The following is a 16,365-nucleotide window of genomic DNA, read 5'->3' on the forward strand; positions in this document are numbered from 1 at the left end:
GTTTTTGTATACTATCACTGATTTTTTGGGTTTATTCTATTTATGAGTTTTATTTGTAACATTAATTTCTGATTTACATGTGGATTGAGTTTTTGGGAATTTTAATAAAAAACTAGTGACTGTGACAGATTAATTCAGTTTGATTAAATCTATTGAAATAATCTGTTGAATTAATTTTTTATTAAATCTGTTGAATTAATCTGTTTGATTGAATTAAAATTGAATTTGTGACTGTTTTTGTAATCCAGTTTAAATGGAGGATAGTATTCAATCTCCAGCAATCAATCTTGGCTTCGAAGCAACCTTCCAATTTCTCTTCGAAAGGCGATGGATGATGTGGAGGAATTTGAGCAATATGACTCGGGTAAATGAGAATTTATTTATCTTCATTTTTATCTGTATTGTTCATTTTCTAATGTAAGCTTTATTAATCTTTTCTTGTTGATTCCTAATTAGGTACTTTGGAGTCGAGCTCATCTTCAACTTCAACCTATAATGTTGATGCTATAATTGATCTCTAATATCAATTTGATCATTGATAATTTTTTTATATACTCAATACATTTTCTTACTATATTGAGATGAAATATATAGACATTTGTTTATCTTTTCATTTTTTACTATAATTGAAGATTAAAGTTTATATTTTTTCAATTTGTTTTTTTGTAGGGTTCATCAACCAAATGCATGGAATTGGAATTGGAATTGGAATTGGAATTCGAATTTGTGAAAATTGGATTGGATGCGAATGAAGTTTGACAACATGTGAATGAAGGATTGGAATTGAAATGTTTTTATTTTATTTCATAGGTTTGTGTTGAATGAAGTTTAACAACACTTTTTTTTTTTTTAATTGCATTTTGGTTTTGGATGAATGTAAGTTAATGAATTTTTATTTTTTTTTTGCATTTTGGATGAATGTAAGTTAATGAAGAATTATTTTTTTTTATTTTTTATTTTTTGTATTTGGGTTAAGAATGATGAATGTAGAATTTTCAATGTAGCCTTTTTTTTTTTATTTGAGTTATGAATGATGAATGTAGGATAAATGTAAGTTAATGATGAATGTAGATTTTGAGTGATTTGTTTAGGTTTCGAATTGAATTTGTTGTGTTTTTTATTTTGTAAGTTTCTTATAAGTTTTAATTCATTAATTATTAATGTTGGAGCATTTTATAAAATATGAGGAAAAATGTCCAAAATAAAGATTCACAAAATGGGAGGAAAAAAAAGGGTTTAAAAATAATTTTTGAAAAAAAGTTCAATCCGCAAACCGCCCGCAACCGCCCTCACATCCGCGAACCCTATCCGCACAAATCGCAAACCGCATTGCGGGCGGTTGCGGGTTCACTTTTCCCAAAACTGCATAGATGCGGGTGGGTCCAAACCGAACCGCAAACCGTCCAAAACCGAACCGCTGACACCCCTACCCCCCGTAACTCTTTAAGAATGAGTCTTCTCGAATTCTGTAAGAGTTGTATAATTATGATGCCAAAATAGGCATTTGTTTGGTAATTAATTAATTACCAATTTATATATATTCAAAGAGTGGCACATATTCAAAACTTCTCTTGTCCTATGGCATGTTTCGAAGCCTTCACTATAAGAAAATGTACCTTTGCCGACTAATTTTGGCGACTAAAATTTAATTTGGTCGGCATTGGTTCAATATTTACCTACTAAACTTTTTTAGTCGATAAATATTTGCAATCGGTGACAAAATTTAAATTTAGTCGGCAAAAATTAAAATTTTCAGCGACTAAATATGATATTAGTCGCTGTTAGTGTACAATTTAGCCTAAAAAAAAAAAAATAATCGGTAATATTTCTTTTTCCCGACTAAAAATTTCGTCGCTGTTGAGTGATAATTCAATACTTTCCCAACTAAGTTCAAAATTGGTCAGCAAGGTTTCAAATTTCAACTCGCGCCACTTCATTAATTGATGCGCGCGCGTTGATCTATAGGCAACAGTATCACACACAAGTGAACAACAGTGTATCACACACCTCACCAAATCTCACAGAACTCAGCCCCCCTCACCGTATTCTACTGTACGGGCGACATTGCGACCGCGACCGCCACCGGCTCCAATCACCACCGTCGCAGCCCTTGAATCACAGGTCCTCTCTCTCTCTCGCTCTCTCTCTCTCTCTCGCTTTCGCGCTCTGCTTCTCAGTCCGTCTGTGCGTCTCTCGCTCTCTCGCTCGAGCGCTTTGACACAGTCTATCTACGTATCTGTCTGTCTATGTCTCTCTCCATCTCTTTCTCAAAGAGTTAAAAATGTTTAGGGTTCAAAAGAGGGAAAATGACCAATTTAAAAGAGGCAGAGTGTAAATTTACCCATTTTAGAAACAATTGTTATATAGGGCCGGTCCAAAGCGGTTAATCATATCATCGAATTAGGTTCTCTCACGATCCACAAGTTCGTTACATTCACACACATATATATAACACTGGTACTAGTATATATATATATATCGTAATCTCTGTAACTAGCGATTTGGGAATTGAGATCTGTGTTTCTCTCTCAAATCGTCTTTGACAAAGATGTATGGATTCGAAGCGATGACATTCAACATCCATGGCGGTTACCTGGAAGCGATCGTGAGGGGATACAGATCTGGTTTGCTCACCGCCGCCAATTACAACAATCTCTGCCAGTGCAAAACCCTAGATGACATCAAGATGCACCTCTCCGCTACCGAATACTGACCCTACCTCCAAAACGGTAACCCTGCAATGTCAGATCGATCTCATAGTTGTTCTCAATTCAATGTTTCACTGTGTTAATTGAAGCCCTAGAATGTAATTTAGAATTTGGGTTACGATCTCATTCATGTATGAACTTGTAATTCTCTTTTGGATCAGGGTCTCAGTGTTTCTCAATTGAATTGGGTTCTTCTAGCTAAAATTATTCGTTTCACGATGTTAAATTGAAGTTCTAGAATGTAATCAATGAGTTTAATTTTGAAATCTATGTCGAAACTTTTATGGAAAGTTTTCAACTAATGTATTGTTTAAGCTAGAAATATACTTGAATCACACTTCAAAATCTAGCTAATCGCGTGTTCTATGTCTTCTATTAGCATGAACCAAATCCTAGCCCTAGGTTTAGTAATAGACTATCTCGATCATGGTTATCATGTTACTAATGTAGAGAATTGAATGACACCGACACTCTAGATATGAGCCATGTCAAAGCATATTGGATGCGCCATAATTTTAAAATAAATTGCATATGCTCAGATGCAGCCAACACTTCTCAGACTCTCAATTAGCATTTGAGGAGCATTGCTCGAGTCCTTGAAACTATTGAAAGTAGGATACACACATTCCTAAGTCTTCCAACATTTTCTTGTCTTAAAAACATAAATAAATGAAAAGAATGGTTGATATCACACATTCACGACTAGAATTTGAGCATCCTATGGATTCTTTTGAATATATGAAAAATAAAATACACTAATGTATAGCAAAAATTACAGAAAGATAATAGCAGTTGGAATTTCATATGTTTATTATGTTCATAGTGGAATTTCATAGTTCTAGCTTATGAACTAATAATGGTTATCGTAATTTTCCTGCAGAACCTTCCCCGTTGCATACAACTACAATTGTGGAGAAATGCACTCTTAAACTGGTTGACGAGTACAAGCACATGCTATGCCAAGCCACAGAGCCATTGTCAACCTTTCTTGAGTATATCACGTATGGAGATTTAAGTCTTTTCCAAGCATGACTAATTTTTTATGTAAAGTATTGAGACAGTTTAGCTACTGTGTACTTGGTTGTTTATGTTCATGCAGAATTTGCCAAAATATTTATTCTAGGGGTAATTCTCTAGGGTTATGTATTCCCTAATGTGAGTGTGTGGGTTCTCTGCCCAAGATTGATGCTTTCGGTAAAGTTTGAGAAGTTTCCATGCATTTGGAATCATTCTGTCCCCAAGTTACAAGGTTTTTGTAATTGTTGTATGTATTTGTTGCATTCCTACTTATATTGGCAGGATAATTGTTATGTGAAGTTCACTAAGCATGTGTCTGTTTGTGCTATTTTGAGTCACATGGTGCATTTAGTGTGTACAGTTAAGCTTTAGCTGGTCTGACATACCTTTAAATTCAGCCCAAACTGTGCATTGGCTACAAGTCTTGCTTGAAGTCCGACCTTATGTTTGGTTGGCATACAGGCATGCAGTTTCATCTTCTTTAATGTGCAATTCACTGGTTTCTAAACAGGATGAGAGTGAACCTTTACTTTACTGCGTTTTTAATTTAATGCCTGGCTGGTAAAATAGATTGCCTTAAAATTTTTCTGGAAACCTAAATACCTAATATTTGTTCATATTGTACAGATATGGTCACATGATTGACAACGTTGTCCTCATCGTTACTGGAACCTTGCATGAAAGAGATGTTCAGGAATTGTTAGAGAAATGCCACCCTTTGGGCATGTTTGACAGGTAATGTTTACTTGATGCAGGTTTGTAGTTTTGTTTTGACTACTAATAACATGGCAATGCTTTTCTTAATTTGTGTCCTCAATATTGCTACCCTGGCAGTTGCTCAGAATATGCGGGAACTATATAGACTGGTGCTTGTTGACAGGCCTTTGGCTCCGTACTTCTCTGAGTGTATCACATCTGAGGTACTCACATCTGAGCTCTCTGACACATCTGAACTATATCTTTCTGTGATTATTTTTATTGTATGTCAAAATATGTAGAGCCTCAAGGAAAATGGTATGTTCGTAGAAATGAAATGGGGAAAACAGTGTCACATAATTGGTTATCTTGGGGTCTTTATATTCTTACCTCCTGCACCATTTGAAGGGTTTAAATTATTTTATTATTGAATACTTGTAGAGCCCCAAAAAATTTCACTTAAGTTGCTTATTAGGTCTCAAGCACTCGAGCCGCAGTTAAGGAGGATTCACTATTCTGGTGGCTGATATAAATCAATGTTGTTGCCTATAATATTACTATAAACTTCTTTCGTCAAATCCGTTAGGCATTTTTTGGATCATGATTTTTCAACATTCATTTTCTTTCTAGTATAAGTACCCTTCTGTATTTGAATATGAGGATTAGATTGGAAATTCTTGTTTGCTATTGATGATTGTCTGCATCTTCCTTCAGTTTTTCATGCTTGAGTATTATAGATACAATTGCAGGTGATGTTGTTCATTTGAAGTATGAGTGGATAAGATGGCAGATTGATCATTTTGGATAAAGATTTTTTTATTTATTATCTCTATGCCAAAAATGATAGTATGATTTTGTGATAGAACTATTTTGTTATCACCTAGAGATTATCAATAACAACTTGACTAATTCTTGTCATTTAGTTTTGTGAATATGGAATGTTACTAATGTAGACATTACGTAAGAGCTTAAGGATGGCAATTCTTGTGCATAATATGCATGAAGGTAATAAGAGTACCATGGCATACTAGTAATTACGAGGATTGGAATGAATACAAGAATTGTTAATTTCAAGTTTAAGGATTTTGATGCTGCTATTGAAGACCTATCTGCATGTGTAAAGCTTGATAAGGATAACAAATCAGCGTACACATATTTGGTAATTCTATGGTTCCTAAAATTTATTGATCTAGGGTATAGTACAATCAGCTTGAGAAAGTTCAGGCACTTTTCCATGTAAAAAATATTGATGGAGCAGGTTTTGACTTTTACAGGGTTTGGCATTATCTTCAATTGGTGAATACAGGAGGGCTGAGGAGGCACATATGAAATCAATTCAACTTGATCCAAGTTTCCTTGAGGCATGGGCTCATTTAACACAGGTATTCATAAGTAAATACTCAGTGTAATTGACTTACAATATTCACATTGTGTGATTAATGTGTCCTGTTGTGTGGTAATAATGAAAAGGTGAAATTGATAATACTCTTATTTTGGTGCTAGCTGACCAACTCAACTCAAGCAGCCATAATCCTGACTCGAGATTTTTCTGATGTTGTTACTTTTATACACACACACACACACAAACACACACACACAAAGAAAGAAAAGAAAAATTCAAGCACAGCTGCAAGTTCATTGACATAGGCTAAACGGACCAGATATTTGTTTAGAGAACTGATATATCTTATGGGCATTTTTTTCCATCTAAAACATTGATTTGAACTGCTCTTTTTCATAATTTTTTGCAACTTAAATCATGAAAGGAAATGTTTTGAGTATTAAATAGTTACATTACAAGAAGGGAATCCCCTCTGAAAAAACAACATCCACAACGATAGTAACCCATCTCACTTAATCTGGGAGATGACAAGCTGGCTAAGCTTACAACAGACCTAATCTGAGCACTAACATTATAAATTTGCTGAGGTATGCATGATTAAGAACATTCATCAGTTTGAAGCCCCCTATTTCCACCCTATATTGTATATATAAAATAAAATAAAAAAACCATGTAGCCTGCACATGACCATTAACAAACTGCATTTTCTCTCTCTGAAAAGACAATTATGCTGTTCTGTTTGGAAAGACCAGTGAGTGGTTTTCGCATATCTTATGTTCCTGCCCAATCAGTTGCTTCTGTTCACTAATAATAGCACAATATCTTACTGTGGTTACTGCTTAATGAAAGAGTGATTTGAATATTTTTTTCTTGGTTGGATTTTTTGATGGCCAACCTTGTGAGGCCCTAAGTAAGCTACATTAGGCGAGAATCTGTAGTTAACATCATTTTGAATCACCTTGATATGTTGATATGTGAGTACTGATACTATGTTGTTAAGTCAAGAGTAAATTTGCATGAGATCTTTGTAGTTTTAGAAGAACTCTGGTTGGACCTCACATCATTGTTGGTTCTAGAACTTTTTAGCAGTACTGTTGTAATGGTAGTTTTCTGGTTGCTTTAACTTTCTCTGTTGACTGTAGTAGGATATGAAGTTTTCCGGGTTCAATGAAGTGGTCTTTAGTATTTTGTTTTAAAGTATCACCATCCATGAAGGTGGTTTTTGGTTCTTCAAGTGGTAATTGGAGTGGGGAAACGCTGTGAGTTTTTAAGAATCTTGCCTTGGAATTTACTGCAACACAATGCATTTTTAATCTGTATTACACAGCTGTGGCAAATCCATTGTGTTGTGGATGTGTCTTGTGGTGGGTTTTGCAGCCTTCCATTTAGGACATGTAGGCTTGTAATGTGAAGTCCATATGATTCTCTTGGCATTGTTCTATTTGATTGGCAAAAGTGAGTTGGAGAAGGTGGATACTCAGGAGGATCATTTAAATAACTTAAGGGAGTCCAGTGTTTTTAAAGGCTCAAGGCGCACTAAGGCGCTGAAGGTCTCTCGGGGCCTAGGCGCAAGGCGCAAGGCGAGGCGCGAGCTTTATTGAAATAAGGCGCACAGTCTTTGTAAAAAATAGAAAAATTAATATAGAGTGTTTTTAAACAATTTCAGTATAATGTTTAAATTAAATAACAATTTTAGTATAATTATTTAATTCATACATACATAAATTAAAAAAATAGATACATAAATAAATAAATAAATTAATTCATACTGTAAAATAAATTGATGTATTATTATTGATTGATGTATATTGATTGATATATTGATTGATATCTTGATACATTTTCTGTCTATTACAAATGGTTCCTTATATAGATGTAGGTGTAGTGGATGGTGTGTAGTGGATGGTGATAGTGGTGTAGTGGGTTAGGTTTAGTGGAGTAGGTGAGGTGGTAGTGGTGTAGTGGGTTAGGTTTAGTGGAGTAGGTGAGGTGGTCGCACCCTCAAAAGGTGTGCCCAATCTGTTAAAAGGCGTGCCATCAAAAGACGTGCCCAATCCATAAAAAGACGTGCCATCAAAAGGCGTGCCATCAAAAGACGTGCCATCAAAAGGCGCGCCCATTTTGTCTTCGAGCGCCGAGCGGCGCATGATGCGCGTGTCTGCCTCTTCGTCAGGGTCTTTATAAACTGAGGCGGAGGCGGTGCTTGAGGCAGAAGCGAAGACAAAAAAAAACTTTGTGGAAAAACTTCTGAACAAAAAACTCTTCATTTTCTGAGAGAGATATTCGTTTTCTGAGAGATTGTCTCTAAGAGCTGCAAATCTTGAAACACTCTGTAACCAACTCTTCTCTGAAAAACTCAGCAACCCATAACATGGCCTCTTCTTCCCGTCCAGCTAACCAGAACATGGCCTCCTCTTCCCGTGGACTGCTTACGCTCTTTCCAGAACTAAATGAGTCCACAAGAGAAATAACTGGTGTGGTGGCCAGTGAACCTCAACCAAACACCTCTGGTTTTGCTCCTTTGAACTTTCCGATGCGGTCGGTGGAGCAAAAAATGGCGGTGCAAACTGATATTGAGGCCAATCAGTATACTCTGAAGTCATGCGTGGAAACCATGACTGCGGTCACAAATTTGTCGCACCGGCTGCAGAGCAGGACAAATGAGGTGCAACAGTTAAACTCCCAGCTGGCTCTGCTCCAACGCATGTATAAGGATGCGCGAGCAGAGATTAGTGTGCTAAAGACGGAAAATAAGGAGCTGAAGCGGAAGGCCACCGTGATGTTCCGATTTGGAGGTCCGCCATATGCTGCAGTGGAGGAGCAGGGGGGAGTGAATGTGCTTGGTGGATTAGGAAGCACAGAGGCAGCACCGTCAAGGACCGCCCAGGACGGAGGCAAAAAGAAAAGACCGGCGGCAGAGTAGGTCGGTGGGTGGCCGTCGGCAGAAAAGAAAACAAATCAGTTGTGGTGGTGATGGTGATCTTGTGTTTTTTTTTTGTATTTTTTGTTTTTTTTTTTTTGTTTTTTTTTGTTTTTTTTTTTTGTGTGGTTGTGGTGTAAAATGTGGATCGGGGTGAATCCCGGAGATGAATAAATTATGGTTTGTTGTGCAAATTGGAAAATGGTTTTGGGTTTTTTTTTTTTTTTTTTGAAAGGAAAAAATATGTGTCAAAATAAAGTTGGGGTAAAAAAAGAAGAGAAGAGAAGAGAAGAAGAGAAGAGAAGAAGAAAAAAAATCATTAATTTTTTTAATATATATAGTATTTTATTTATTTCTTAAATTTTAAAATTTTTTTTATAAATATAGAAGTTAAGCAAAATATTAATATAGCACAATTTTTAACATAAGTAAATATTTAATATGTATATTATTAATTTTTTTTTAATAAGAAGAGAAGAGAAAAGAAAAAAAATCATTAATTTTTTTAATATATATAGTATTTTATTTATTTCTTAAATTTTAAAATTTTTTTTATAAATATTTTTATTTTGAAACATATATATAATTTATTTTAAAAACATATATATAATTTATAAAGGTATATATATAATATATAAATAAAAACATATCATATATATAAATATAATTTATAAAAACATAAATAAAAATATATAATAAAAATAAAAAATAAAAAATAAAAAGTTATAATAATATAATATAAATTATAATTTATACTATACATATATCTATATATATATATATATATATAGAAACAGAGTCGAAGAGAGAGAGAGAACAGAGAAACAGGCAAAGTGAGAGAGAGAGAAGGCGAAGGCGAAGGTCGATGGAGGTCGTCGGAGCTCGTCGAAGGTTGATCGAAGCTCGTCGGAGGTCGATCGAAGGTCGAAGGTTGTCAATCGACTGGTTAGGGCAAACTCGACTGGTCGGAGCTTCAAACCCAGTACTCCTCTCTTCTCTCTTTCTTCTCTCCTGGTTAGGGCAAACTCGACTGGTCCGAGGCGCACAAGGCGCTCGCCTTGCGCTTCGTAATAAGGCGCTCGCCTCATCGCCTAGGCAGCGCTTCACCTATGTCGCCTCGCCTCACCATGCCTGAGGCGCAAAGCTGCGCCTTGCCTCGCCTTGAGCTTAGGCGTGCGCCTAAGCGCGCTTTTTATAACACTGAGGGAGTCTCAATCTTACTACAAAATCAAGGACATACATATAGTCCTTTTTTTTAGATTTGCAATTCTAATACATTAAGCAATCTTCTGGGGCGAAAACTTAGTCGAAAAAGGGCATTTTGGGGGCGAAAATGCAAAACAGCCCGCGAACCTCCGTGTGGCCGAAACGAACAGTTTCCCCATGCCAAATATGACTTGTGACAACTGACGGAATGTTATTCGGACCTATAGGTTGGGATTTAGAAACGAATATGCCCAAAACTTAGTCGAAAAATGGCGTTTCGGGGGCGAAAATTCAAAACAACCCCCGAACCTCTGTGTGGCTGACACGGGCAGCTTCCCCATGCCAAATAGGTCTTATGACAACTGACAGAATGTTATTCGGACCTATAGGTTGGGATTTAAAGCCGAATACGCCCAAAATTTAGTCGAAAAAGAGCGTTTCGGGAGCGAAAATTCAAAACAGCCCCCGAACCTCCGTTTGGCCGACACGGGCAACTTCCCCATGCCAAATAGGACTTGTGACAACTGACGGAATGTTATTCGGACCCGTAGGTTGGGATTTAGAGATGAATATGCCCAAAACGTAGTCGAAAAAGGGATTTTCGGGGGCGAAAATTCAAAACAGCCCCCGAACCTCTGTGTGGCCAACACGGGCAGCTTCCCCATGCCAAATATGACTTGTGACAATTGACAGAATGTTATTCGGACCTATAGGTTGGGATTTAGAGCCGAAAACACCCAAAACTTAGTCGAAAAATGACGTTTTGAGGGCAAAAATTCAAAACAGCCCCCGAACCTCTGTGTGGCCAACACGGGCAGCTTCCCCATGCCAAATATGACTTGTGACAATTGACAGAATGTTATTCGGACCTATAGGTTGGGATTTAGAGCCGAAAACACCCAAAACTTAGTCGAAAAATGACGTTTTGAGGGCAAAAATTCAAAACAGCCCCCGAACCTCCGTGTGGCCGAAACGAATAGTTTCCCCATGCCAAATATGATTTGTGACAACTGATAAAATGTTATTCGGACCTATAGGTTGGGATTTAGAGCCGAATACACCCAAAACTTATTCGAAAAAGGGTGTTTCAGGAACGAAAATTCAAAACAGCCCCCGAATCTCCGTTTGGCTGACATGGGCAGCTTCCCCATGCCAAATAGGACTTGTGACAACTGACGGAATGTTATTCGGACCAGTAAGTTGGGATTTAAAGACGAATACGCCCAAAACTTAGTCGAAAAATGGCGTTTCGGGGGCGAAACTTCAAAACAGCCCCCGAACCTCCGTGTGGCCGACACAAGCAGCTTCCCCATGCCAAATATGACTTGTGACAACTGACAGAATGCTATTTGGACTTATAGGTTGGGATTTAGAGCCGAATACGTCCAAAACTTAGTCGAAAAATGGCGTTTCGGGGGCAAAAATTTAAAACAGCCCCCGAACCTCCATTTGGCCGACACGGGCAACTTTTCCATGCAAATAGGACTTGTGACAACTGACGGAATGTTATTCGGACTCGTAGGTTGGGATTTAGAGCCGAATACGCCCAAAACGTAGTCGAAAAAGGAAGTTTCAGGGGCAAAAATTCAAAACAGCCCCCGAACCTTCGTGTGGCCGACACGGGCCGCTTCCCTATGCCAAATATGACTTGTGACAATTGACAGAATGCTATTCGGACTTATAGGTTGGGATTTAGAGCCGAATATGCCCAAAACTTAGTCGAAAAAGGGCGTTTCGAGGGGCGAAAATTTAAAACAGCCTCTGAACCTCCATTTGGCTGATACGGGCAACTTTCCCATGCCAAATAGGACTTGTGACAACTGACGGAATGTTATTCGGACTTGTAGGTTGGGATTTAGAGACGAATACGCCCAAAACGTAGTCGAAAAAGGGAGTGTCAGGGGCGAAAATTCAAAACAGCCCCCGAACCTCCGTGTGGCCGACACGGGCAGCTTCCTCATGCCAAATATGACTTGTGACAACTGACAGAATGCTATTCGGACTTATAGGTTGGGATTTAGAGCTGAATACGCCTAAAACTTAGTCCAAAAAGGGCATTTTGGGGGCGAAAATTTAAAACAGCCCCCAAACCTCCATTTGGCTGACACGGGCAACTTTCCCATGCCAAATAGGACTTGTGACAACTGACGGAATGTTATTCGGACTCGTAGGTTGGGATTTAGAAACGAATACGTCCAAAACATAGTCGAAAAAGGGAGTTTCAGGGGCGAAAATTCAAAACAGCCCCCGAACCTCCATGTGGCCGACACAGGCAGCTTCCCCATGCCAAATAGGACTTGTGCCAACTGACGGAATGTTATTCGGACTTATAAGTTGGGATTTAGAGCCGAATACGCTCAAAACTTAGTCGAAAAAGGACGTTTCGGGGGCAAAAATTCAAAACAGCCCCCGAACCTCCGTGTGGCCAACACGGGCAGCTTTCCCATGCCAAATATGACTTGTGACAACTGATAGAATGTTATTCGGACCTATAGGTTGGGATTTAGAGCCGAATATGCCCAAAACTTAGTCGAAAAAGGGCGTTTCGGGGGTGAAAATTTAAAACAGCCCCCGAACCTCCATTTGGCCGACACGGGCAGCTTCCCCATGCCAAATAGGACTTGTGACAACTGAAGGAATGTTATTCGGACCCGTAGGTTGGGATTTAGAGACAAATACGCTCAAAACTTAGTCGAAAAAGGGCGTTTCGGGGGCGAAAATTCAAAACAGCCTCTGAACCTCCGTGTGGCGGACATGGGCAACTTCCCCATGCCAAATATGACTTGTGACAACTGATGGAATGTTATTCGGACCTATAGGTTGGGATTTAGAGCCGAATACGCCCAAAACTTAGTCGAAAAAGGGCGTTTCGGGGGCGAAAATTCAAAACAGCTCCCGAACCTCCGTGTGGCCGAAACGAACAGTTTTCCCATGCCAAATATGACTTGTGACAACTGATGGAATGTTATTCGGACCTATAGATTGGGATTTAGAGACGAATATGCCCAAAACTTAGTCGAAAAAGGGCGTTTCGGGGGCGAAACTTCAAAACATCCCCCGAACCTCTGTCTAACTCTCACGGGCAGCTTTCCCATTACAATAGGACTTGTGACAACTGACGGAATGTTTTAAACTTGCTAATTTTGTGAACGTACACACGTGTTATTATTTTTATCACATGTTCTAATATCCTCTCTGAAATGGCATTGACATACATTAATAAGCACCGATGGTTTTATATCCAATCTAATGATTCAAGTGTCTTTTGCAAATAAATAATGAGGAACTTGGTAAAAAGAATCACTGTGTTTGGTTTGAGTTTTCTGGATTAAGTTTTTTGATTTTCGTGTTTTTTTGTTTTTAGTGAATATTTTTAAAATTTTAAACATTTTTTTTACTTTTTTAGATGCACCTTACTTAGATGTGTCTAAAAAGTAAAAAAATTGTGAAAAAATATTTTAAAAAATTAAGAAATACATAAAAATACAAAAAATGTACTAAATTTTTGTATTTTTTTGTATTTTTGGTATTTAGTGAATTTTTAAAAGATTTTTTTTATAATTTTTTTACTTTTTAGGTGTATTTATGTTAGGTGTGTCTAAAAAGTAAAAAATTTGCATAAAATAGTAAAAAAATTCAGTAAAAACAAAAAAATACGGAAAATAAGAGTGTAGAATTTTCTGAAAATTGTTTTTAAAAAATGGGAACCAAGCAAAGTGTTCACATTGGGCTTTGATATTGGTTTAGCTACAGAATTTGGTATACATGTTGCATACAAATAGAAGATTGTTACATTAGCTGTATGTTACTAATGAAAGATTTAGTAATGATTGTTCTGCATTTAATAATGTTCCTTATAACAAAAGACTTTAGAAAGACTGTACGATGACTGATAATTGATTCATCATGGAAGGTTGCTTCACACTTATTTTTATTTGTCACTTGTTTCCAAATTCATTCATGAAGTTGGGCATTTTTTGGTCTAATTCTAATGTTTTTTTTTGTTTTTTGTAGATGACTTCGTTGCGTGGACTTGCAGAGATATTTTGGTGTATGGAGAAGAAATTGTACTTTTGTCGTCTCCAGCTTTTGTGCAGTTAACCATTCCTGATACAAAAACTATTGGTAGCGAACAGATAATTATTGGCATGGTAGATAGATCACCTTTTGACGCCGTCCACTAAATTGATTTTTGGTCGTGGTACATAGATAAATTTTTGGCTTGGTACATATATCACCTTTTGTCGTGGTATAGATTATGATGGTAATTTGTACTATGCCAAATGGTCATTTCACATGGTATAATAAATGTAATTTTTGTATATGGAGGGCTTTGCTTTTTGTATGATTGAATATGTTGCATGGAATTATTATTTTAGTTTGGACAATAGTTCGGTTGTATGTACTTGGACAATTAAAGTAATTTATTTTTTGTATACAAATGCAGATTGCGCAATGATCGATAATTTATGTATCATTTTATTTATATACATATTACAAGTTAAATGGAATACAGACAGGTTATGGACACATTATAATATTAGCAATAAAACATAATATCATGTTTTTGCCGACTAAACGTTTTGTAGCCAATAAAAAGGGGAAAAAAAAAAAAAAAAAACAAACAAACATTTGACTACTAAAAGTTTTGTAGCTAAAAACAAATTAAACATTTGGTTACTAAAAGTTTTGTAGTAAAAAATAAATCAAACATTTGGCTACTAAATTTTTCGTAGGCAAAAGAAAAACAATCATTTGGCTACTATGCGTTTGGTAACGTTTACGTTTTCAGTTTATATTTACAAAAATTTTATAAACTGGTTTTTGTTTATTTTTTATTTATTTTTAGAAAAACATAAACTACAAACGCGTTTGGTAATTCACAAAATGTTTAAAAAATTTTAAAAATATAAAAAAGAGTGAGAAATGGCAAGTGGTGGCAAGTGGCGGCGGAAGACGATGGTAGAAAGTAGTGACGGTGGGTAGCTGCTGGTGGTGGTGGGTGGGTGGGTGGGTGGGTGACGGTGATGGGTGGTGGGTGGTAGCGAGTGGGTGGTGGTGGTGGTGGTGGCGGGTGGTGGGTGGTGGTTGGTGGTGGCAGGTGGGCGGCGGATGGCGGATGGCGGATGGTGGTGGCAGGTGGTGGTGGTGGTGGTGGTGGGTGGGTGGGTGACGGTGACGGTGACGGTGACGGGTGGTGGGTGGTAGCGAGTAGGTGGTGGTGGCAGGTGGGTGAGTGGCGGATAGCGGGTGGTGGCGGGTGGTGATAGTGGGTGGATGGGTGACGGTGGTAAATGGTAGCGAGTGGGTGATGGTGGCGGTGGTGGTGGCAAGTGGGTGGCTAATAACGGGTGGTGGCGGGTGGTGGTAATGGTGGGTGGGTGGGTGACGGTGGCGGGTGGTAGGTGGTAAGCGAGTGGGTGGTGGTGGCAGGTGGGTGGCGGCTGGGTGGTGGGTGATGGTGGTGGTGGTGATGGTGGGTGGTGGTGGCGAGTGAATGGCAGGTGGCTGGTGGTGGTGGTGGGTGGCTGGTGGTGGTAGGTGGTGGATGGTGGTGGCAGGTGGGTGGTGAGTGGTGGTGGCATGTAGGTGGCAAGTGGTAGGTGGTGGCGGGTGGATGGTAGGTGGGTGGTGGTGGTGAGTGGTTGGCAGGTGGGTGGCGGCGGGTGGTGGGTGGTGGTGGCAGGTGGGTGGTGAGTGGTGGTGGGTGGTGGTGGCGGAAGATGGTGGTGGAAAATGGTGGTGGGTGGTGGCTAGTGTTGGGTGGTAAAAAAAAAAAAAAAAAACTGAAAACTCAAAATGGAAACACATTTTTTGTGTTTTCATTTTTTGGCCAAATTTATAAACTGAGACCACTGATTTATAAATCAAAAATTTTACCAAACAAGTTTTTATTTGAGTTTTTAAAATTTTTGTAAATATAAACAGAAAACTGAAAACGTAAGTGTTACCAAACGTCACCTAAATGTTTTGTAGTCAAAAGAAAATCAAACCTTTGGCTATTAAAAGTTTTGTAGCTAAAAGAAAATCAAACATTTGGCGACTAAAATTTTAGTAGTAAAAAAAGATTGACTTTAGGCGACTAAAATTTTAGTAGCCAAAACACTAGTATTTGCTTTTGGCAACTAAAAAATTTAGTAGCTAAAAATTTTTCGGCCACTAAATAATTGGCTTTTGGCGACAAAAAAATTGGTCGGCAAAAATGTATTTATTTAATTAATTTTTAAACCTATTGGCGACTAAATATTTAGTCGTCAAATGAATATATTTGGCGACTAAATTAGGTTTAGTCGCCAATTATATTTCCCGACTACTCGTTGGCTACTAATTTTCCAACTAAAAAATTTAGTCGTGAAAGACTATAGGCGACTAAAATATGACTTTTGGCGACTAAAAATTTAGTCGCCAGAAGTGAAAATTCTTGTAGTGCTTGTAGAGTTTCGAAAGCAGGTAATCACAATCATCCAAACAACCTT

The 16,365-nt window shown here is 37.9% G+C and overlaps 1 protein-coding gene across 1 annotated transcript; it reads left to right on the forward strand.

The window, feature by feature from the left end:
- The first annotated feature begins 2,006 nt into the window (after window positions 1–2,006).
- On the forward strand, window positions 2,007–14,331 carry LOC114268222 (V-type proton ATPase subunit d2). The gene is given in 7 exon segments (XM_082866789.1): window positions 2,007–2,121; window positions 2,549–2,729; window positions 3,589–3,709; window positions 4,353–4,460; window positions 4,560–5,580; window positions 5,696–5,803; window positions 13,904–14,331. Coding segments are annotated over 4 exon segments (438 nt in total). The 5' UTR covers window positions 2,007–2,121; the 3' UTR covers window positions 4,588–5,580; window positions 5,696–5,803; window positions 13,904–14,331.
- Window positions 14,332–16,365: the final 2,034 nt, after the last annotated feature.

Source organism: Camellia sinensis, chromosome 4 (assembly GCF_055761805.1).
Source record: "Camellia sinensis isolate YWXY chromosome 4, ASM5576180v1, whole genome shotgun sequence".
NCBI lineage: Eukaryota > Viridiplantae > Streptophyta > Magnoliopsida > Ericales > Theaceae > Camellia > Camellia sinensis.